General features: G+C 38.7%; 1 protein-coding gene across 1 annotated transcript; it reads right to left on the reverse strand.

Annotated features, from left to right (window-relative positions):
* Positions 1–3454: 3454 nt before the first annotated feature.
* On the reverse strand, positions 3455–21464 carry LOC138203282 (coiled-coil domain-containing protein 178). The gene is made up of 19 exons (XM_069158039.1): positions 21288–21464; positions 18041–18177; positions 17883–17941; positions 17718–17797; positions 17360–17563; positions 17025–17245; positions 15848–15990; positions 14992–15145; positions 14797–14892; positions 14387–14523; positions 14058–14241; positions 13885–13947; positions 13428–13556; positions 13190–13303; positions 12846–12991; positions 12467–12626; positions 9761–9910; positions 6018–6152; positions 3455–3700 (listed from the first exon to the last, which is right to left on the reverse strand). The coding sequence occupies exons 1-19, from the start codon at positions 21436–21438 to the stop codon at positions 3572–3574; spliced, it is 2592 nt and encodes an 863-aa protein (XP_069014140.1). The 5' UTR covers positions 21439–21464; the 3' UTR covers positions 3455–3571.
* Between the last annotated feature and the right edge of the window lie 689 nt (positions 21465–22153).

The following is a 22153-nucleotide window of genomic DNA, read 5'->3' on the forward strand; positions in this document are numbered from 1 at the left end:
CAACAACATAAGCTCTCCCTTTCCAAGAGCTCTTGAGAAGAAATTACATCCAGCGGTGAGGTCATGTACGTTGTGGTCACATCAGGCACGTCATGTCATTCTCCAGTCCGGGAGCCTAGATCAGATACAGATCCTATTGTAGGGTGCTGTTAACATCACCGGGTCATTATTCACATCATTACACCATGAATGTGAGGTGCATGGAATATGTCAAGAATATATGAACGTAGCCCTGACCATCGAGATATACACCGCCTATAACGGCAAAGACTGTCCCATATATCAAGCAAGTTCATTAACATGCCACATGATCTCACGGAAGCAGCAGTGTTGACCACCTCACTGGTATGGTCACACACCATTATGTAGTGTTACTTAATTTGCTCATATTGCGGATAAACACAGAAAAGCATCACTAGTATATCATACAAATAACACACACTGCATGTGAGAAGTGGATATAAACTGGTTTTATGTTTCTGCAATAGAAGCAAATAGTGTCGTGATAAAAAAAGAAAATGTATACAGTCAACTGATCAATATGTGCTTTTGAAGAGCTGTCATGTAATCATAATAACCCCTCTTATTTTAGCCTACAAAGAATATTAACAGGTTTTTTAATTATAGAGGAGCACATAACCCCAACATCCATTAAAGGAATGCCATGCTAATTTTAAATCCTCGCAGCAGGCATTGGCATCAACAGAAGAAAAGTGGATGAGTTTCTCTTTAACAGCTGTAATTTGTGTTTTCCAATCACCATGCTGATTTCTGCTCATTATACTCCGGTTTCACACCGGTAAGTGAGCAAAGTTTGGATTGATTGACTCTAATTAACTAAAAAATGTTCCAAGCCATGGATTTATTATCATGCTAGCTAGCCACAAATGTCAGAGACTTTCACAAATTATTATCCTCTTAAGATAAATATCTTTGAAATCAAACGAGTGTGGAAACACAAGGAACATGTATTGTTCTACTGATGAATTCGTTTGTCATGTTTTCTGCTGAGCTCCACATTAAAGACTCACCTGGGCAACCACACAGTTCCAGTGTATTGTTACGCTGTACAGTATGACTGAATGGCAGCTGCTGTCGTTGCCTAAACTTTAAAGAAACACACTCAGTGAAAACATACTGTGCTTCAGAAATGCTGTGTTGAATAAGCAGCAGAGAAGTTTCAAAGTATTTAGTCCAAATCAAATCAAATCAAATCAAATCAAATCAAATCAAATCAAATCAAATCAAATCTTCTCCACAGAAGACAAGTAAGAGCAGTATTATATGAAGTAGTGCAGGAATGCCTGAGTTGTGTCTGTGTTAACAGAAAACCTACTTCCTCTTGTGTGCTCCAAAACTTGGCAGCATCTCCCTCATTGATATTTTAGACACAGTAGCACCTCTCTCAACTCACATTCTTTCCTTGACTCCATCAGCTCCATGGCTCAACTCTCCACTTTCTCATGAACAAAGACAGGACGGTTCGGGAGGACACCTCCATTTTCCTGTTTTTAAAAAGATCTAAAAGCAGAATTTTGCTTAGCTTGAAAAGACAGAACGTTGCTCTGATTCACTCGGCTTCACTTCAATGATCAGGAGTGATTACCGGAGTGAATCCAAATGAAACGGACCCATCGTCTGCATGGTGGCGCCAGGCTGAAATTGAGAATCATGCTGCCTGTAAATCAGATTTTGCCAACATGTCTCTTGCAAAATATGCCTTTATACAAAACTACAAAAAGAATTCCTGAACCAGCTTTGATGCATCACAGAATACAACAGCATAGTGAGGCTTGTGCTGTATATTTGATCCTCATCATACTGAAACAAGCATCAACACAGAAGAATATACATCTGAGCTGTCAAGTACCCCATTAGTACTTCCACAGTCCACCCTCTTTAGAGTAGCAGCATTTAGGTGTGTGCACTTGGAAGGCACGCCTGCAGATAAATGTGATGACATCTAGTTGTGGCTCACTTTCATTTATTTAGGGGATTGATTAGATGCAAGGAGACTAGATACATTTTGTTTGGAGAGGCACTTTCCTTTGAGAGACATGTAGTCAGTAAAGAATGAGATGGACTGAAGGTGCTTTTGGGGAGCTAGTGGCATCATGGCTTTGCGAGAAGTCGACCACATTAGTGCCGTTACGCTGAATGTTTTTTATGTTTATCACTATACGAGTATATAGTATATTTAAGTCCAGTGCTACATAATAAAACTTTACTTTAACTTAGAAAATTACTTTTTTGCAGATAAAAGAAATCACAAAAATGTAAATTACTATTTTTCTTTTTTTAATTTAAAACTGTCGTTCATATTCCAACTGACTGAATGACGGTCATGTTTGATTTGAGATAAAAATGCTGTGGTAAATGTTATGTTAAGGTACTAGACTGGAGGTCTACTCAGTTATCTTTCCAAGGTTGTTGTGTTCATACTGCCCCCTTCTGTCCCCACTAGTAGGGGAGGCATCTGGCGTATAAACAACACAACAGCATCTCTATCAACACAGACAGAAGGTGACGGCAACGTATTTCTAAGTAGCAGTGATAAAACATTGATCTCATCACCACTAAAGTTAAAAAAGCACATCAACAAGATTTGTACTTTTTCATGAAAAATATGACTGTTATCATTTACTTATTCCCACACATATGTAAATTATAATATTGAATAGATGTGATAATATTTAGAGTATTTTTTTTTTCATCTAGAAACATTTGTACTTAACTTTTAAAGTCCATACGGAGCAGACATTGTGTTGTGTACCATGAGTATGACATTGTTTAAACATGATGAAACAAAAATCAATTTTCGACAAGAAGTAAATGTGATTCAGTTAAGATTCCAAATTGAAAACAGTGTTTCCCCAGGGTTTTTTAAAAAGCCAGTGGATAGTGCACACACAACATCCTTTTGTGCACACTATTTACCCCTGGATTGCTCCAGGCTAATGTCTCAATAATTTTCACTCCTTTCTCAGGTCCTTCCCACAAAGGACTTAACTAATGATCCATGGACAAAATGAAGCATTTAAATTTATTCATTAATCATTCATCTCCAGCTCATTGAAAATGCTAAACTTCCACAAAATTAAGATTGAATATTGAAAAGTGATTGAGGGAGACAGCTTTCAGTGAGTGAAGAGAGCGGAGCAGCGTGGGCTGCGATAACAAAAACAGGGTCTTTGAAGAGACAGTGGTCTTCACATGGGCATGGTCAAGGTGGCCAAGGTGTACTAAGTGCTAGTTAAGGTCACGGGGTTTCACTAGTTGTAATTAGATCTTGGAATCTGGAGAAGCGTAGAATTTCTGTCAACACTGCCTGTAATTATTCTCTTTTCCAATTAATGGTGACATAGATTAATTATCTGATGAGGCAAAGCCAATTGCAATCATTCACCCAGCTAAAATTAGATCAGTCCTGACAGCAGCATGAAAGTCACCTGTTTCATTGTTATGGATTTGCTGCAAGTAAAGAGGGGGGGAATAGTGAAGCGTGCTAGGGTAAGTAAGTTGTCTGGTACAGGTGAATGTCCAATTACACTGCGATTTGAACTGAAGGCATCTACTCATTCGATCCAGCAGCATCTGGACTGGCTTGTTTGTTCACCCCAGCATCATCAGTGGTAGTTGAGTCATCTGTCAAGGATTGCAGGAACGCTGAGATGAGTTGAATTTCTTCTGACAACCCCTCCTGTTTGAGTGAGGGACACACAGAAGAAATGAAAACAAGCTAATTGAGGGAACGCTGTTTTGGTATAAAGGCACTAATGAAAAGTCTTCGCTCTATGTGCATCCAACACAGCTGAGAGATCTACAACTGGGAGAGTAAAGTTACCGTCTTGTTCTTATTTTTGTCGGGGAGGAGAACAAGAGGCTCCTGGTGAACCACGTCCAGGTTCAGTGCTCTTCTGTTTTAAAAACCTCAGCATCCAGTTTTTCTATTAAACTGCCTGGCACTGTCAACCAGCTTGGGAATCTGAACCAGGCTAGCCATGCAGAAATTCTCTGACTAACAATTATATCAGAAACAGGATCTTGGATTACTGTCCCCTGGGACTGGGGCAGTGGGCGTCTGCTCCAATCATTACTGGCCATTCAACAAGGCTGTGCACTGCTCTCCGCTGTTAGCCATTGTCAATTATGCCATCCCTAGTGTAAACTCGCAGAACACAAAGCTGAACTGCCAGTTCTGGCAGGAGTGTAACAGGATGACAGCCCGCCGCCCCCCACTCCCACCCCACTCCCACTCCCACCCACCCACCCTAGGGTTCCCCTGCCTTCCTTCCCTCAAGCTACTTTTGAGCAAACTGCCATTTGGCTTCTGATTCAAGCACTTTAGCTGTGAAAGTGTGAACCTGACCTCTCTTGTGTTCTGCTTGTGGGGTTAAGTGGACATGATGGATTAGTATAGGCCTCATCAGGATTCAGCCTGGTTTAACTCCAGCTACAACCGGTATCCTTCTATTGATTGCGTCATTTCTTCCTTATAAACTGATATTGATAATCTGCGTATCATGTAATTGTGGTTGGGGAGGTTGTGTTTAGCTCTGTCAAAATACTCAGTGGATTTTTTTGTTGTTGTGGATCTTAAGCTCACAATCACAGTCTTAATATTTAGGCTAATAATGGGGACTGTGCATTTATGCCTGATGATAAACTCATAAAGGCTTTTTATTTAAGGGCTTTTTCTCCATGCATACTTTTAGGAGAATAGACCCTGAGCTGGACTCTTCATCAGCAGCAGCTTTAAAGTGAGAGCTGCCTGCTCTGATGGACCCTGTGCTGAGCTGTGACGGGTGACGGTGCGGTGCGCTTGAATACACCAGCTCTTTTGTCCTTCACACTCTGCAGCTCTCTGATAGCTCCTCCCCCTGTGCCCCACTCCTCCCTGCCTTGAGCTGTGATCTGCTGGGGCCTTTTGAGGCTGGGCCACTGAGACATGGCTGCTCCCTGTAATGTCTGGACCAGACCCATCAAAAAAAAACAAAAAAAACATGTCAGCAGTCAGAGGAGGAGGAACTGAGAAGGAAACCACTTAATAGTATTTTTCAGTAGGTACTCCCCTGGAAACCTCTAATCAAATCTAAACATATTTTGCCTCCAGCATAGCTGATAAAGTTGGATTTGGATCAGATTAATCAGCAAAAACAAAACTGATATTTTACACAAAAACCAACAGATTGAAAACGACAAACATGGCCCACTTGGCCAGGTAAGGTAAAGTAAAACGTGGAAGTAGTTCATAGTATGGTTGCATGCCACCTGGCTCTGCGGTAATGCTGGACAGGACATTTCATAAAGATTCATCACTGTCCCTCCGTCCGCTTTGACCTCATCGCACATCACAGCACAGATTAGACACCGATTATCCTCTAATTGAAGATCCTTACTTCTCAACCTTGTAGAATATGCTCCTACTCTTCTGCAACACAGATGGAAGGTTATTCTATTCACCAAGAAGAAGCTGTAAGATGAGGACATCGTCCGTGTGGTGTAAAGAACTCTGCATCAGTTGTAAAGTCAAAACCTCGTCTGCTAAACAGAAAACAAGCTCAAATGTTAATGTGATGTGACCAGACATGATGTGTGTCTATAGAGTTATCTAGAGATGCAGAGTGAGCCTCAAACACGGGGTCACTTGATAGGCACTCTAGCACACACATCATCCATCACACCGGCCTGCGATCTGATGAGTGAATGTGCTGTAATGTAAGAGTGCCGTCTTTAACTCCGTCATAGCAGCGAGGCACAAAGCCTCGGTGGATGTTTGCCTGGCTGCTCGTGCTTGGAAAAGAAGACACAAGGCAACCGACTAGCCGGATGAGGCTCGAACAATGCCAAGCATAACATGGAGTTACTGTGGTATGCAAAAGAATATGCCATCATCCGGTAGAATACCTAGACTGGAATGAAAGTTGAATAAGGGGATTTACCATTTAAATGAATGGTGACAGTTGGTGCAGTTGGTACAGTTTTCCAGCCTGTTTTACATGTATATGTACAAATACCTGGGCTGTTTTTATTTTCTGGTCGGTCTCTTGAGAAAGAGCCTGGCACCGGTCCAGTTCAGCCTGGCTGTAGAGGCTGCGTTGTTTGAAGTATTTCACCAAAGCTTTGTGCATCCTCTTCTGCAACAAAGAGAGCTAGGGGGAGAGAAGGCAGAGAAAAGGAATTGGTAAGGCAGGAGAGGAAATTAATGGCAGTGTTCAAGAAGAATGATGGAGGGGAATAGAGAAAGCAGTCAATAGCCCATTCTGCAGTACACGGGCCTGACAGGAATTTCACAGTCTCTTGGTTTCTCTGCCCACTCGTGTGCACTCATCAGAATCCAGTCACATCTGGCTGCCAGGATGGGGGGTTAATTTTCTCTAAATGCTTCAGCAGTTTTGTTCTAGCCGAGGCAAACTCTGTGACTGCAAAGCTGATGAGTAAAATATTTCTACTTCACCCAGTTTAACTTTATACCAATCCCCTCAAGACATATTTTACACATACACACAGAGTCATGAACCCCCCACTGAAACCAGAAATTATTCCTAGTCTCTTGGAAAGACATGCTGCTTGCTTTATTATTTGAACACAGTTTCAAGCAAAGAGGTTTAAATTCTGATAGATGCCATTGCTTTTCTTCCCCCTCCATCTCTCTACTCTTCCTACAAAGCTTATCATTGCTTGGCAATGTGTTCCCCAGTGCATTGAAAACTAAAGCGAATTAGCTCAGTCATCAGCTCCTGAAGGAAAGACAATAACAAGAATGCTCTTTATGGTGTACCCTGTTAAAACCCAAGAGCTGAAAGCCTCCACATAAACAAAGCAATGCTTGCATGTACAGTAGATTCAAAAGTGTTTTGATAAGAGGCACATACTGGCAAATGCTATCAGATGCTGATTTGTCATACATTTGTTCTATTTACAAATGAGAATTTTGCATATCTGAATGTTTTGATACTTGTTGAATTATAAAGAAGAGTCTAATTGTAAATACATTTAACGGGACTAAATCCTCTCTTTATGATAGAAAATAGTGATGTTAGATAAAACTACCCGAGGTGTGTCTAGATTGATCAGTTAAGAAATATACTGTACAATACTTTATGTTCTTTGATTCCACCTGTTATTATGGACAATAAGTATATTACTGATAATGCTCTCCAATTTCTGCCAATAAAGATTTTGACAGTGATTGTTGGGTAACATCTATTCAAGGTGACATGAGTAAAACATATATTTAATACAGAATATATTACTGTCATAGTACTAATTTAATATGTATATTAAATTAATGAATGATACGCTACCATCAGTGGTGGACAAAGTATTGACATCCATCTCTTAAATCAAAGTAGTAACACAGCATTGAAAATGCAGGCAAAGGCCCCAGTGAGGGTTAAACTATTATATATTATACTCCTGGATAACTATTACTAACAGTTTTGTGTAAGTAGCATGCAACTGTTGCAGTTTATGTAGGAGAAACAACTATTTTATATAGTGCTGGATAGTTGTTTTTCTTTTTAAAGGTTATTTTTACAGCCATTGTATGCCCTATTTGACAGCAGCAGTGGAGATTGATGGTAAACGAAGGGAATGAGATTTGGAGAATGACGTGCAGCAAAAGCCCTGCCGGCCACATCCCAAAATTAGGAAGTGCTGCTCGGGACATATGTGTCCATGTGAACCACGCCTGAACCACTTGACTATCGGGTCGCCCATAGTGCCGGATAGTTTAATCTAAAACAGTGGGTTTTGTGTAGAAAATCATTATTTGCAACATATCTGGTACGTAGCTATTAAAAAGTTACATTTTCAATGAATTATAGCGTAGCAAAGTTATAAAGTAGCATACAATCAAAATACAACGATATCAACTACATACAAATTTACAGTAATAATTAATGTGATTACTATTTAAAGCACGTGACTGGTAACACTTCGCTCAGTACAAAGAAGCAAGACTGATGTCATCCAATAGCCGAATGCTGAGGGTCTCATGGGCACAGAATGCTGTCTGCAGTGAGTCCCTGTTTTGATTCCCAGATGGCAGGACCTTTACTGCATGTCATTCCTCTGCTTTCTTTCCCCATATATACTGTCTCTACTGCACCCCTCTAACAAAGGCACTAATACAAATAAAATAATCTAGAGGACGCCTAATGATCCTTCATTTCAACATGTGAACATCATGTAAAAGCTGCAGTTATAATTTTTTTAAGTTTAAACTCACAGGAATTGTTTGTGGGTGCTTTTTCTTTACTGGTTTTAGATGCTGTTCGGTTGTGTTTGGATAAACAAGGTGCTAGAAAATATATTCATAACATAAGTAATGTAAGTAAAGTAAGTTAGGACTGAAAACATTAAAAATATATATTTTTATATGTTTGTACTTTACGTCAGTATATATTTAAAGCATTTTATGTTGTATAGTAGCTGTCTCGTAATTGGAGTGATGGTTGTTTTAAGCTTGTCATTTGAACTGTACATCAGGGGTGCCTGCTGTCAAGATTAGGTTTCAGTGATACCTAAGAGATGCGTGTCATTGTGCCTCTCAGTTGAATATGATATAAGAGATTATGGGCTCTCCAAACACACAAATGACTAGTGTGAAGCATCTCACACACATGCACTAATGTTCTGATCTCTCAAATGATTCCGACAATGTTAAATGAATTCGCCATGTTGCCCACAGTTATAAGCAAATCAATTAAGGGCGATTACATTGTGTAACATATGTACTAACTAGGACATGTCATGCAAACATTATGAGGATAATTGGAAATGTAAAACAGGACAGGAGTGTACTTGAATCCGTATAAATCAGATTAAATGTAATAGTCCAAAATCTACATTTCAGAAACACTTGTAATTATAAGCTTGTTATAAAAACACTAAATTTAGGCATAAAACACTAGCCGAGAGGCTGCTGTTGCACAAGTGGGGAGTTGAAACAAACAAAAATGGTGAAGGCTGAATCCAGAGTAAAAGAAAATCAGGCTTTGATCATGAGCGTGGAAAATCCTGTCCACAGGATTTTATTTTTGCATGCATTTTTCACTTGATAACATTCATGCAGTTAGATGAGGAATTGCTCAAGTAAAGGTATTAGTCATTTTTGGAACAAATAATATGTATTTTTCATTGCAGGAGCAGTGTGGCTTCTTCCTGGTGTTATGGTTGTCATGTGTAATTCTATTCCACTTAAATAGTGTCAAAAAGTATAAAGATTAAACAGTAAAATGCTGCTGATTTGTCTCCCTCAACTAGTCAAGACGTCTGGTGCTATTTTAGCCCTGAAAGCACATTCATTGTTAGATCCTGCAGTGAGGAAGGGGCAAATTTGTAACATGAAAAAAAAAATAAAATAAAAAGCTTCACCTCTGACCACCTTACGAATTTATAAACAGGAAAATGTAGAAGTTATAGTATTTACATGTACCATCAACCTCTTGCTTTACTCCCCTTGGTGGCAAAACTACATAGTTATCATTACATTATGTCACATCCATCATCCTCCTCCACTCAAGTTATCTCATCATTATTAGATTGCTGCAGTAACCTCCTCACTGGTTGCCAAACTAAAACCTTCTTAAAAGTACTGCCGATGCAGAGAGGAGATATATAGTGAAAAGAACACCACAAAGTAGAACATGAGGGAATACAAGACCACAGCAAAGATTTTAAGTCCCGAAACGTATTGAAAAAGAGAGAGACGGGAAGTGATAGTAAATTAAATCAAAGCTTATATAAACTGTACCTGTGTGTAGTAATGAAAAGATCTATGTGCATTGTTTTTCTTGGTCAGTGCAGACACCGACTCCTGTTTGGCCTCCATGAGCTCCTTCTTAACATCTTCATACTTGCTTGCCAGCAGTTTGTTCTCCCTCAGAGCATTTTTTAGTGCTTCCTACATAAACAAGAATAAAAAGTTTAGGTTTAGTAGAAAAAGGTCAATATTACATTAGCTGTTAAATAACCACCGAGAGACAGTCATTTGCGAGGTCGGCTGCAGACCTGTGATGTAAGTACTGTGATTGTGACACACCTACACTACATTGTCAATAAGGATGCACACGTCCAACTTTTTCAGCGATTCAATATGAGGTCGTGATTTGATGCTAGTTTTCTACTGCATGGAACTCACAGCAATCATTCTTATAAAAGTCAACATGAGACTATTATTCTGTCACTGAAAACTAAACCGTTAGCAGCCTGCTATAAATGAATGACTGTATCTGATGGCAGAAAGACTGAATTCTATCATGGCACTGACAGAGAAATCACATCAAGGCTGACACTTGATCTTATTATTAAGGTTGATGTCAGCGCAGATACTACTCTGGTATATCTGAGTGGTGCAACAATAACTGTCACCAATACACTGAAAATGTTTGGATTGAAACCAGTTAAGTCTCACACTTAAATGAAAATGTAATACTTTGAGCATTAAGAATTCACGAATGACTTTGTGTTCGTATGATGACCATTTTACCGATATGTTTGTAGGAGACCAACAACAGCTGAGGCAGCAAGATGTTCAGTACAGAAGTAAAATACATAATCAACGATCACACTGATCAATGTTTTCATGACTCACAATCAGTTATGTACAGACACCCAGGAGAAGATTATATATAATGAAGGTAATTGGAAAGTAAATATACAGCACCGTGTATACTGTAATGTAACACCACACTGACCATTTTATGTAGAAAACACTTTAGTTGGACCACTGACCTGCTATGTGTGAGCATAATACAATACAGGCATTCTGTATTTGTGTTTTAAAACAAGGCAATATAAAAAGCAGGCATACAACAATGGACACCTCTCTGGGAAATCAAGCAAATAAATCACAGCGAGTATGTGTCTCTTCGCATGTCCCCTTTTCATTTGAACAATGTTTCCCGAGTACTGGGTAAGGGGATGTGTGAATATCTCAACTCTACCTGCAGACATAATGAAGTGTGTCTCTGCAGTAAAACAGAACAGCACTAAAGTGATGAGTTTAACCCAGCAGAAAGAGGGGCTGTAAACATGACAAATGCCTGCTATTGATTTCAGGTTTAATTACTCCATGCAGCACTGACAAAGCCCATCTGATGCTGTTGTGAAGTGTAAATGGAACAAATTACACTTCATTGCCCATAAGAAACTGATAGCGTCGGCAGTTTGCATTGTTTACTTTGTCCTCGCCAAACGACAAGCCCTGATCAAATCAAAAAATAGGTGCATGTTTGAGCGCTGAGATCCTTTCAGGTGTGTATGGGTTAACTCCAGATGACCTGAGATTCCTAACAAAGCACCCGCTTTCACCTTGATATACCCTCTACTTCCTGTAATCATAACCACATATAAACTTCCGACATCTATTAGTTATACTGACTTGTAACAGTCGGTGCAGAAAAGAAAAGCTGGGGTCAGCATATTTATAAGAAATCGCACATTTGAAGGTGTCTAACCATTCTGCTTCATGCACTGTGATTTCTGATTGCACACCCTGCTTATTATGTTATCCTAATGCAGACATTATGTGTGCTTTATATTGGACCCGATGATTAAAGCCACCAATTTCCTTGCAACTTCTGACTCTGATCTTTTTATTTGGTGACGAGTATTGTTGTTATATCATCTTATTTTGTCAAGTGAAAAAGACTAAAACCCTTTTTTGCATGGCTAACTTTTATCTGGCTAATGGGAGTTGTGTCTATGAGGAAGACTTCTAATTCTTAAATTGTCTCACACCAACAACTTCTTTAAAGTTGCTGCACTTGGATGCATGGCAGCTTAAGCTCCATTGCCTTTTCTTGTTTTGAACTAATGCATTCTTGATCACCGTTTAATGAAACTATATACCACATGGCGATTTCACATTAGATAAGCCATGTGAAACCCCCATCAGCAAAGAGGCTCTGGCTGGGGCTGATAATCCTGCAGATGAAAACCTTACAATAAATAGGGGTTTCTCTTACAAAGGATTGTTCAAACGCATGCTATTTTGTGCACAGCAGATTCCCGTTTTTTTACAAGAGCCCATTTCATGACATAAATATAAAAAGGTCTGGATTATATGCTTATTTGATATCGTGAGATGTATGCTTACATTGAAATTGCTATTGAAAATGTTGGCCTACAGGTACAAAAATAAGCAGAGCATCTCACCAAGACATGCATCATCAAATTCGTCCAGACAAAAGACTATAACAACAGTGAGTTGTCATTTGTGGGAAAAGCACTTAAACGAGATTGACCATGGCTTGTAATTTTAATTGCACACAGCTCTTTTCTCTGTATCTTAAGGGAAGTATTGTGACAAGCAATGTGCTGACACTAATCCACAAACAAATAAACAACGAGATTTTTTTTTTTTTTTTTTTTTTTAGTTTGTCTCTGATTTCGCAGTATTTGACAGATAAAGTCATGTATTTACAGAGTTATTGTGAGCAACATTTTTTTTTGTTACCTTGCTGTCTTCCATTTCCTTTTTTCTTGCTGTAACATGAGCAGTGTGTGTCTGCATGGATCGCTGTGTTCGTTGTTGGCAGTTATTAATATCAGACTGCAAGGTGCTCATTATGAGAGCAGCTGATTTGTTTTTGAACTCCAACACATCAAAAACACTTCTGGAAGGAGAAATCAAACACACACAATTATACTATGCTTGTAGAATATTATGTTCTTTTTAGAAGGTATTTTGGACTATTTAATTCAAACTAATACAAATTAGTTTTTTTATCTGCTTGGGGGGGAAAAAAGGGCAAACATTTGAGAATTCACCAATAATATTATTCCTTTCTTTACTCGAAATGTCTAAGAGTGTTTCCTGTAGATAACTAACTTACTGAAGTTCTGCTATGTCTTCTGGCTTTTTTTCAACTATTTTTTCCATTTTATTTGAAGAATTGCGGTATTCTTCACTTTTATTCATAAGGTCACTGATCCTATCCAGAGTGTTGTCATATCTCTTTATAGTGTCACGGTGAAAATCCTGTAAACAAAGAGTAACATTAATGTTAAACAAAATAAAAGTCTGAAAAACCTCAGGGCAGGAGATTATTTTGTTCAACAGAAGAATGACGTGATAAATAGCTGTGACTAGCTTTGTGCTCAATCAGCTTCACACCTAACTTAGCAACTTGTACTTTGACTCAAGAAGAACTGCTTTACGGGACTTTTTCTTTCCTACCTCTGCAGCTTTCAGTTGGTCACATTTGAGTTTTTTCTCCTTCTTCAGGTTGTCTAATGTCTTGTTGTGTTCACACTGAATCTTTTCCACATTTTCTTGAAATCTCTTGATTCCCTGTATGAACCAAGACCGAATCACAAATGTATTTGACTTTTCAAACATCGCTTTATAAATTGACACTTATTCAAGGTAATTTATCTCCCGACAAAGAGGAACTTTTTTCAAGCTTTATCAGTACCTCCAATTTTGTCTCGAAAGCTTTTGTTGCTGTGAATGCTTCTTCAAATACTTCCTGGAGTTGTTGGTTGGTTCTCTCCGAACTCTTTTTCTGTCGTTTCAGTTCTTCTTTGCCGTTTACACAATGAATCTGATTGAAAAATAAATACAAGGCAGAATGTCATTATCCTAAACTCTTAAAACACAGCCAACAGGTAAAAACGAAAACAGGAAATGCAGGAGTGGGAATGCACACATGATGCGGCACAATTATACCCTTATTTTTAAAAACACATTTGTGCAACCGTATTGTTTGATTGTTACTGAGACCGTGCTTTGTCAAGCTTCACCTCTTTCTACTAACATATATTCCTAACAACGTATTTAACAATCACTGGTTTGTGATGTAGTTACATTTTTAAATCCGAGTAAAATCTACTCGATCAGATTGAACAATTTAAAGCACCCCATGAATTTACCTTTAGTTGCTCCAATGCTGTCATTTGATTGGTCAGTTCGTTCTTTAAGTTGTCAATCTCTTTCTGTAGGGTATAGGAAAAACACTGGACACATTTGGTATCTCCCATTTTCCACATACACTGTATTCCATGAAGAATACATGTGAAGAAGATGTACATATGTTGCCACTGACCCTGGCCTTCTGTTCTTCCATGAAGAGGAGCTGCTCCTGTTCTTCCAGCTTAGTCTGAGTGGCACTGTGCAGGGCTACAACTTGGGTCACTTCCTCCTTGGCCTTTTCCCACTGCTCGTCATTGTCAGTGATTTTCTGGAGCATCTGCTTCCTCTCCTCGTGCATCTGCTTCACTACCTTCTCGCTAACAAAAAAAAAAAAAAAAAAAAAAAAAAAAACCCGCACAGTAAAGTAAGTGCAAACACACATAAGTGGCGTATAATATACAGTAATGATATTCAATAAACGATGATGCATATTTCTCCACTGTTTTGGCTCTGACACTGTACCTCTCGCAAATTTGTATTTTGTAGTCTTCTGCACTCTGTTCATTCTCCAAGTTTTCTTTACGGAGAGTTGCAAAAATTTGGTGTTTCGATTGGAGCTGCTCTTCTATGCAGGAAACTTCTGCTTCCCCATTAATTTTCTGTGAGCAACACAGCATACCATATGTCACTTTGTGGATGCACCTATGTAGAACACCCTAAAGTGACATGACTTAAAAACATTATTAGCATACACAGCTGTAGTAGGAGTTCAATTGTAGTCCTGCAGGGGTGAAACGCTCAACCCAATAAACTATCATGACACACATAAGCAGCAAAAGCCCCCCCCCCCCCCCGCCCCCCCCCCCCACGATGAAGACATGTTCAGTAACACAGTATTTGGGACTTTAAAATGCTGTTGAGACTTAACTTACAGTTTTGTCAATGTGTTCTTGCAGTGCTATTAGTTTTTCTATTAATTTCCTGTTGTTCTGCATTTCATCATCAATTTTAAGATTCAATTGTGAAATCTGTAACAAAAAGGTACAAAACATTAATGTCATTACAGTTATCTAGTAATGAAAGCTACCTTTTTGAATATAGCTGTAAATATGGATAGTATCAGTTACCCTATCGTTTTCTGTTTTCTCGAGCTCAATCAGTTCAGGGATGCGCTGATTTGTGAGTCTGTACTTTTCTTCTGTGAGAGCAATAGTATTTTCAGTATACTGCATTTCAGTGCACAGCTCTTCGTCAGCCAACTTCAAAAGGTTTAAATCTTCCCTGGAGAAAAAAAAACATTATTTTCGATAAAAATGGAATCAAACCAATTTTTATTTATGTAATTTAAAACATTACAGTTAAAATACTCCATTATTTTTGTGCGTCAGGACACCCGCGTTCAAATGATTTGCCAAGTTTGTTTGTAGTCATTTTAACAAATGATTAGGTCCGTTACAGTGAGAGCTATTATCTGGTGATGCAGCATCAATCAGAAGTATTGTTGCTATGGTTACATGCATTTCAATATACCTTGGCTTGCGCACTGATATAGAACATCTGTTAAACTGTCCTGTTATAGGATTTTAAAGACGGTGTTAAAAGTCTTTTATATGGACACGGCATTCACATGCTAGAAATGAGAATTATGTTTAATAAAATGTTCAGAAACTGCAGCATGTGGGTAAATAGGAAAAATACATTTGAATATATTTAGTTGTATACAAAAACCTGTGGTTCTTATACAATGTATTTGGAAGATTACTGTGTTTAAGACCTAAAAAAGGAAATCACAGAAAAAAAATGCATTTTTAAATAACAAAACTGCAAAACTAAAACACAGATTAACGACTAATTAAACTACACATTTCACTGGGAACTGACAAAAGCTATTCAAACTATTTATTAAAGGTTTCTCCTAATGTCTCAGTTGTACTACCCTGAGGTGAATCCATTTGATTTCCCATCATTTAGGTAGATACTCACAATCTCACTGGCAGCTGCCTCTTCAGCGTCAACAGTTCGTGGTCCATTGATGTCTTCTCACTGTTGGTTTCCAGCTCCATCTTGTTTAACTCCGTCTGAACCAGTGTGAGTTCACTTTGTATTTTTGAGCAAAGTTCGTCAGCCTAAAAAAACAGAAAGGAAGTGATGGGCTGACTGTTTTCCTTAGGTATTACTTATGAACAGTTTCATGAAGTAATTAAATTATAAAAGAACATACATTATCCTGCTATCAACCCATACTCCTTCAACACTAAATATTCTGAATCTTATTCCGAGAGTAAGCCACAGCCAACAGAGTGACTGCACAACAAGGGCTTTTAAAAATTCTCCTGGCTATAGGCAAATCTTAGAAAATCCAAAAAGCCAGAGGCTAGCTGTTAACCTTGTGCTTCAGTAAGCCCGGTATTAAAGTTACATACATATCAGGTTTTACTCAGAAGAGCCAACGACTTGTTGAGATGTGATTAAAACCAAACATTTCATTTGTTCCTCTTTCATTTAAGTCAGTTTCATTTTTCAACTGTAAAGCTGCATCGACTCAAAGTTGACCTATTGCATGTTGAGCTTTGCTCACCAATCAATCTCGTCTCTGTTCTTCCACTTTAACAGAATATTACATGCAAGCATTAAGCTCCAAGTACAGCTGAGTCTGAGTGTGGTCATTTTGATGCATCCTGTCATAAACTAAAGAAATTAAGAAGTGGAAAAGCTAAATGAAAATTACTGAAGTTATTAGCATGCATTCTCTGGAGACCATGAACATCTGCACCAAATTTAATGAAAATCCAGTCAATTGTTAAAATAGAGAGATTTTACCCACAACTGACAGTGAACTAACACACCAGCAAACATCGCCATGCACAGTGCCATGCCACTTTTGGATTACAGACAGTAAAACAAGAGTTTTTTGGGGGGGGGGTTGTATACATTTTTTATAAATCTATGAAATTCACCAGAATCTGTAGCACTTGCCGTATAGAACTACAGTTGCAAATCCAAGTTAATTTACATTTTACATTTACAGTTTACATTTTACTGGGATAATTGGAAAGAATACAGAACATTTCTTCAACGTTTAACAGTGTCCTTAAAATGTGCAGATTTGAGGGTTTGAAACTAAATTCATGGTGATAGATGAAATCAGCTGAGGGCCTACCTCAGCCTGTGCCGTGTTGATCTGCTTTATGATGCCTCTCTGAATTTCCAGGTTTTCCGTCACAACGGGGATTTGCTTTTTGGAAAAGTTGATGTCCTCCTGTAAACGCCGGTTCAACAACTCGGTGTGGAACATCTTCTCCTTGACTTGGTGGACTTTGTCTCTTTCCAGTTTTTGCTGCCACTTCAACTCAGTGATGTCCCTAATGCAAGCCTCGTGCTCTAGAAAAGGCAATATTTAAAAATGAAATAAAAAGTTAACTCACTGGATTTTAGAAGAACACAATCACACTACTACACACAAGAAACAAACAGATCTTTGATGATGTGACTGACCTCTCTGGACGACGAAAGCGTGCTCTTTTTGCCTCCACAGTGAAATACTGTCGACTTTGCTCTCCAAAAATATTTTTCTTCTCTTCTCTGTGTGGAGAGCTTCCTCGGCGTCCTGCCGATCAGCCTCCAACCGCTCAATCAGACAAACAACCTCAACGAGGACGTCGTTTATTTTCTTCAGTAGAGGTGATAACGGGCAACTTTCTAGATGATGAAAACTTAACAAGATCACTTTTAACTCAATAGACAATGCTGCTCTATGATTTCCTCATGGATTGGGAACAATCCTCGCTGTTCTGTGGCAGCGCAGAAAGATACATAACAAATGATTTTATATTCGAAAACAAAACGTGTTTACCTGTTGCACTAATAGCAATGCCTTCAATGTACAAATCTGTCGACATCACGGATTCAGAATCTGAGTCTCTGGACTGTAATCTGTTATAAACAAGGGGAACTTGTGTAATATTGCATACTGAATATAACAAAAGGAAATAGGAGATAAATCAGTGAAATACTTCACCTTAAAGTTTTGGTGTACTGTTGTTTGTCCTGATCAATCTGTGATGAATATTTTCCAGACTGGTTCAAAACAAAAGGGAAAAATATACCTTTAAATTGCATTTTATATCTATCAGGATATTTTTGTTACAAGTTGGACATTATTGGATATTAATGTACCTGCTGGCACCAATTTTCCACCATCATCTTCATCTCTTGGAGGTGGTAAATAGCAGTGTTGGCACATGGTGAGGGGCTGTTGAGCAAAGCACAAGTGCGACGTCTACCAGTGCAGACGGCTTGAAGATCTGCTTGATCTTGAGACGGACAAAATATTAAAGTAGGTAAATCCAACTTTGCTTAAATCCAGTTTTGTTTCTCATCACAATCTTTGCATAATGGTAAAAGCCCCAATGATACTAAATAACAAAATGATGACACATCTCTAAATGAAAAAAATCTGAAAAAAGCAGTTTAGTTGTAGCAAACACTCACCCAACTTCATTAATTTGATTTTGAAAAGTAATTACTAAAATGTATTTGGCTGTGAAAGATGTTCTGTGGTTCTTGACTTGCAGTTTGATTCTAGTTGCAGAGACTGAAAAATACTGGAAGCATCAGTGAGAGAACAGAGACAACTAATTTGAGTGTCTCAAGACAAACCCAAGGGCAAAATTCATGGTGGTGAAAGGACGCCATCTGGCTGAGGAAGAGGTAAAAAACACAAGTGGTGCCGTTTACAAACCCACACTGAGAAATACTGACTTTTTAATCAAACTAGTTTACATTAATACGGATCAGTGATATTATTAGCAATAAAATGTAGACTTATTCATATTACCTTTAAACATGCAGCAAATTATCCTCCAGACATCACTCTGAAGTCGATCATAAAGTACTTTAAACGCAGGCTTTAAATGATAACCAGTATTGGCATGGAGTGATTTGTATAAATCCACGTATTTATAGTCCAACTCTGAACTGTAGTGTGAAGCTTTGTTAATCATGTTGGATGTTTGGAACAAATTTGTATTGCATATAACAGTATACATTTTATTTATATGCATGCAGAACTGAATCTTAATTCCTTCTGCACCTGTGTTATGGCACTGTGGTGATCTCTCAGATAGCTAACAAGTTATATTGAAATGTTTGTGTGATATTGCGAGCAAATAAAAATGTAGGAAATTACTAATAGAACAAAAACAATTAGAATTTTTAGAAAGATCTTTTTTTTATATATATATTTAATTTAATTTATCGTTGTTCATTAATCATTTCTTCAGTTCAGGGCCAACTTTTTGATTTGTTTGTCTAAATTGATGCTTTGCAAAGGGACAAATAAAGTTTTAGGGACTTTAGATGTTCAGATTCTTATCCATCATGTAAAAACAGCTCCAGGCCAAATTAATTTTGCAGCAACAGCAACGACCCCAATCATACAGCGAGGCGCATAAAGTTTCAGTGGCAGGAAGAACAAGGAGTCACTGTCCAGCAACCTTAAAGACACCTGATCTCAACATCACTTTGTTAAAGTGCACTCAGGAGAACTGGTGCTGTTTTAAAGGCAAACAGTGGTCACACACCAAATATGGATTTGGTTCAGGTTTTTTCTATATACTTTATTTTCTGTAAAATGAGCAGATTAGTAATGTGTATTCATTACATTACTTATAAAAGCATCCTCACTTCACTTTCTGTGTTTTTTTTTTTTTTTACATTTGCCCAGTACTGTACATAAAACACTGTTAGGCGCCTCAGTGATAGCTTCAGTGGCCACTCAAAAAGTCATTATTCAGCAACATTTCAAGTCAAAAAGCTGAATGTTCAGATTTCTTTCTAAAGTTGAGGTACGAACTAACAAGTGGGAAAAGCTCTTTCACTCTGTGTCGTGTTTAATAATTGGAATGTCCTAAACCAATAGTTCTATTGAGGAGCACAGTCAAAAGGTCCCACTTGTTGGGGAGGGATGAAAGATGTGCTCTCCCACCAGGGTTAATAGATCTGTGCTCAGCAGGAGCATCCATTGACTGTTCTCATCCATTGGCTTGCTCCACTGAGGTCAAGTCTGCATACAAAGCCTGACAGGACCAACAGAGCCTCTGAAGTACAACTTATTCTCCCTCACTTGAGAAAACCTGTGAGATCTTCTTCTCTTCTCATCCTTCAGTGCACACGAGCATTGTGTTTAAATGAAAGGTCAAGTTGTTGATAGAAAACCATGGCAGGATCATGTTTCCGAGGTGTGCAATCAACTTTGCAGTGTGAGGACAGGCCCTGGATAAAGAGAACAAGTCCATACGCAGCAACAAGTGAACTTCCATCCCATCCTTCATAGGTGTGTGTGACCTCAAGCTGTTTTTGGACTATTCTTAGTGAAAACGTAAAGGCAGTGACATCTGAAGCCTTTCCCATCTGACTCAGAACAGTTATCTTGCCACGACGCTCCTTTAAATGGTAGAAAGGCTCGTGAGAGAGCTGACTCAGAACGAGAACAGAGTCGGAGGAACTGAAGGGAAAACTAAAATGAAGACCATCTGCTGCTGAACAGCTTCGATGAATAATCCCCTCTGAAAGAACCAAGTGGGGTAGGAAGGTGTTAGGGCAATATGTCAGTGGCGGGCTGAATTACCTCTAAATCACACTGGCAGGGTGTATTATAGCCACGGCGCCGGGCCATGTGAGCCTCAGGGCCAATCACCTTCAGTGTCATTTGGCCGGTGATGTTAGAGAGTGACATTTCTTCAACATCATTAAATATTATTACATTTACATAGCTTTTCAGTAGCTTTGTGTGCACTGTCTGGATTAGGAAGACTGCACTGCACATACCATAGCTCAGATAGTGGATCGTTTGAACATTTCTTAAAAGGAAATCATGTCAGAAGTTTAGAAAGGACAAAAAAAAAATCTGTATTTGTTGGAGCTGTTAACAACACATACACATCTCAAATGTGACTTTGACAACACAGTTTTTTGTAAGACATCATAAGCCAAAGAGGTTTGAAACCACTGCTTCAATCTTTAACAGGAACTTTAAAAGCCTGTGATGTTTTCCGTTGTGTCAAATCTTTATCTGAAAAGTAACTAAGGCTGTCAAATAAATGCAGTGAAGCAGAAAGAACAACATTTCGCTCTGAGATGTAGTGGAGTGGAAATATGAAGTAGCATCAACTGGAAATACTCAAGTAAAGTACAAGTGCCTCAAAATTTTACTATAGTATATTTATATTAATAAACGCAGCTACTTAGTTGCTTTCCAGCGCTGATTTAGACGTAATTAATTGCTCAGTGGGTGTAAAGATGAAGTTGATTTATCTTAAAAAAAAAAAATAACATCAGGTACTTGCTTACAACTATTTAGTATCGTGGCTACATCAGTAGGCTATAATCAGCCGACAAGGAAAGTAAAAGCTTGTCTTCTCACCTTGCTGACCGGGTCGTCCTTCCCTAGAGGGGAATCTGAGGGGTTCAAAGTCTGGCATGGCTGAAACTTCTGCAAATGAAGTCGAGGGTAAAACACCGCAGGCTTTTAAAGCCCACTTCCACCGCCCGGCTGGAGGAAAGAAAAGAGGCATTTTCGTTCAAGGATGGTCAACCTACATCGTCAAAGCTAAAGCAGAATCTTTAAGCTGGGGGAAAAAATTAAGAAACTTTCATGCCGATTACTTCGTCTACACGGTGATAATGTAGATTTAGCTGCTGTCGTTAAACTTTGAGACAAAGTCAGCACACGTTGGCTAAAGTTACCGTCACTCATCTCCGGGTGTCGCTCTCTCAGCTAACGTTAAGTTAACGTTTAATTAACTTGGCTAATGACAAATTAATGAGCTTGGGGAGGGGGGGGGGGTCGTTGTCATGGCAGAAAGTGAAAGCGAAAAAAAAAAAAAAAAAAAAAAAAAAAAGGCTGGCTATCATCTTACTTGGATTAATATACTTTTGGCCGCCATTTCTCTGTTCGCTCCCTTGAGGTGTGTTATTGTCCTTGCGGGTGACGACGCCGCAAGTTGCCTTGTAAAAAAAGTTGCCTTTTGTTAAAGTTGTCTCCGAATGAATCAACTGAAGTTGCTGTCAATCTTCTGTGGAGGTTGCTTAGCAACAAGGGGCTGCGCTCGGAGAGGGCGAGTTGCGTTCAAGAGCAGTTTGTTGAGCAGCAGTTTGTTGAGTGGCGCCTTGTTGAAGTTAGGCACACTTTGTTTAGATATAGAATACAGTTGACTGGAATAAAAAAAAAAAATATATATATATATATATTTCAAAGAGGTGGACCTAAATTATCCTAGGTCTTTTATT

The sequence above is a fragment of the Embiotoca jacksoni genome, unplaced genomic scaffold, assembly GCF_022577435.1.
Source record: "Embiotoca jacksoni isolate LCO1_2020_lvr unplaced genomic scaffold, fEmbJac1.0.p SCAF_22, whole genome shotgun sequence".
Taxonomy (NCBI): Eukaryota; Metazoa; Chordata; class Actinopteri; family Embiotocidae; genus Embiotoca; species Embiotoca jacksoni.

What these genes read in the sequence shown, in the direction of transcription:
- LOC138203282 (XM_069158039.1), bottom strand. Translation starts at nt 21,438, where the DNA reads ATGCCTCTTTTCTTTCCTCCAGCCGGGCGGTGGAAGTGGGCTTTAAAA. An exon ending in GAAGACATAGCAGAACTTCA is followed by an intron (nt 12,627 to 12,845) that starts GTAAGTTAGTTA and finishes TTCTCCTTCCAG; the next exon opens with AAGTGTTTTTGATGTGTTGG. An exon ending in AGAAAATAAAAACAGCCCAG is followed by an intron (nt 3,701 to 6,017) that starts GTATTTGTACAT and finishes TCACTCAAACAG; the next exon opens with GAGGGGTTGTCAGAAGAAAT.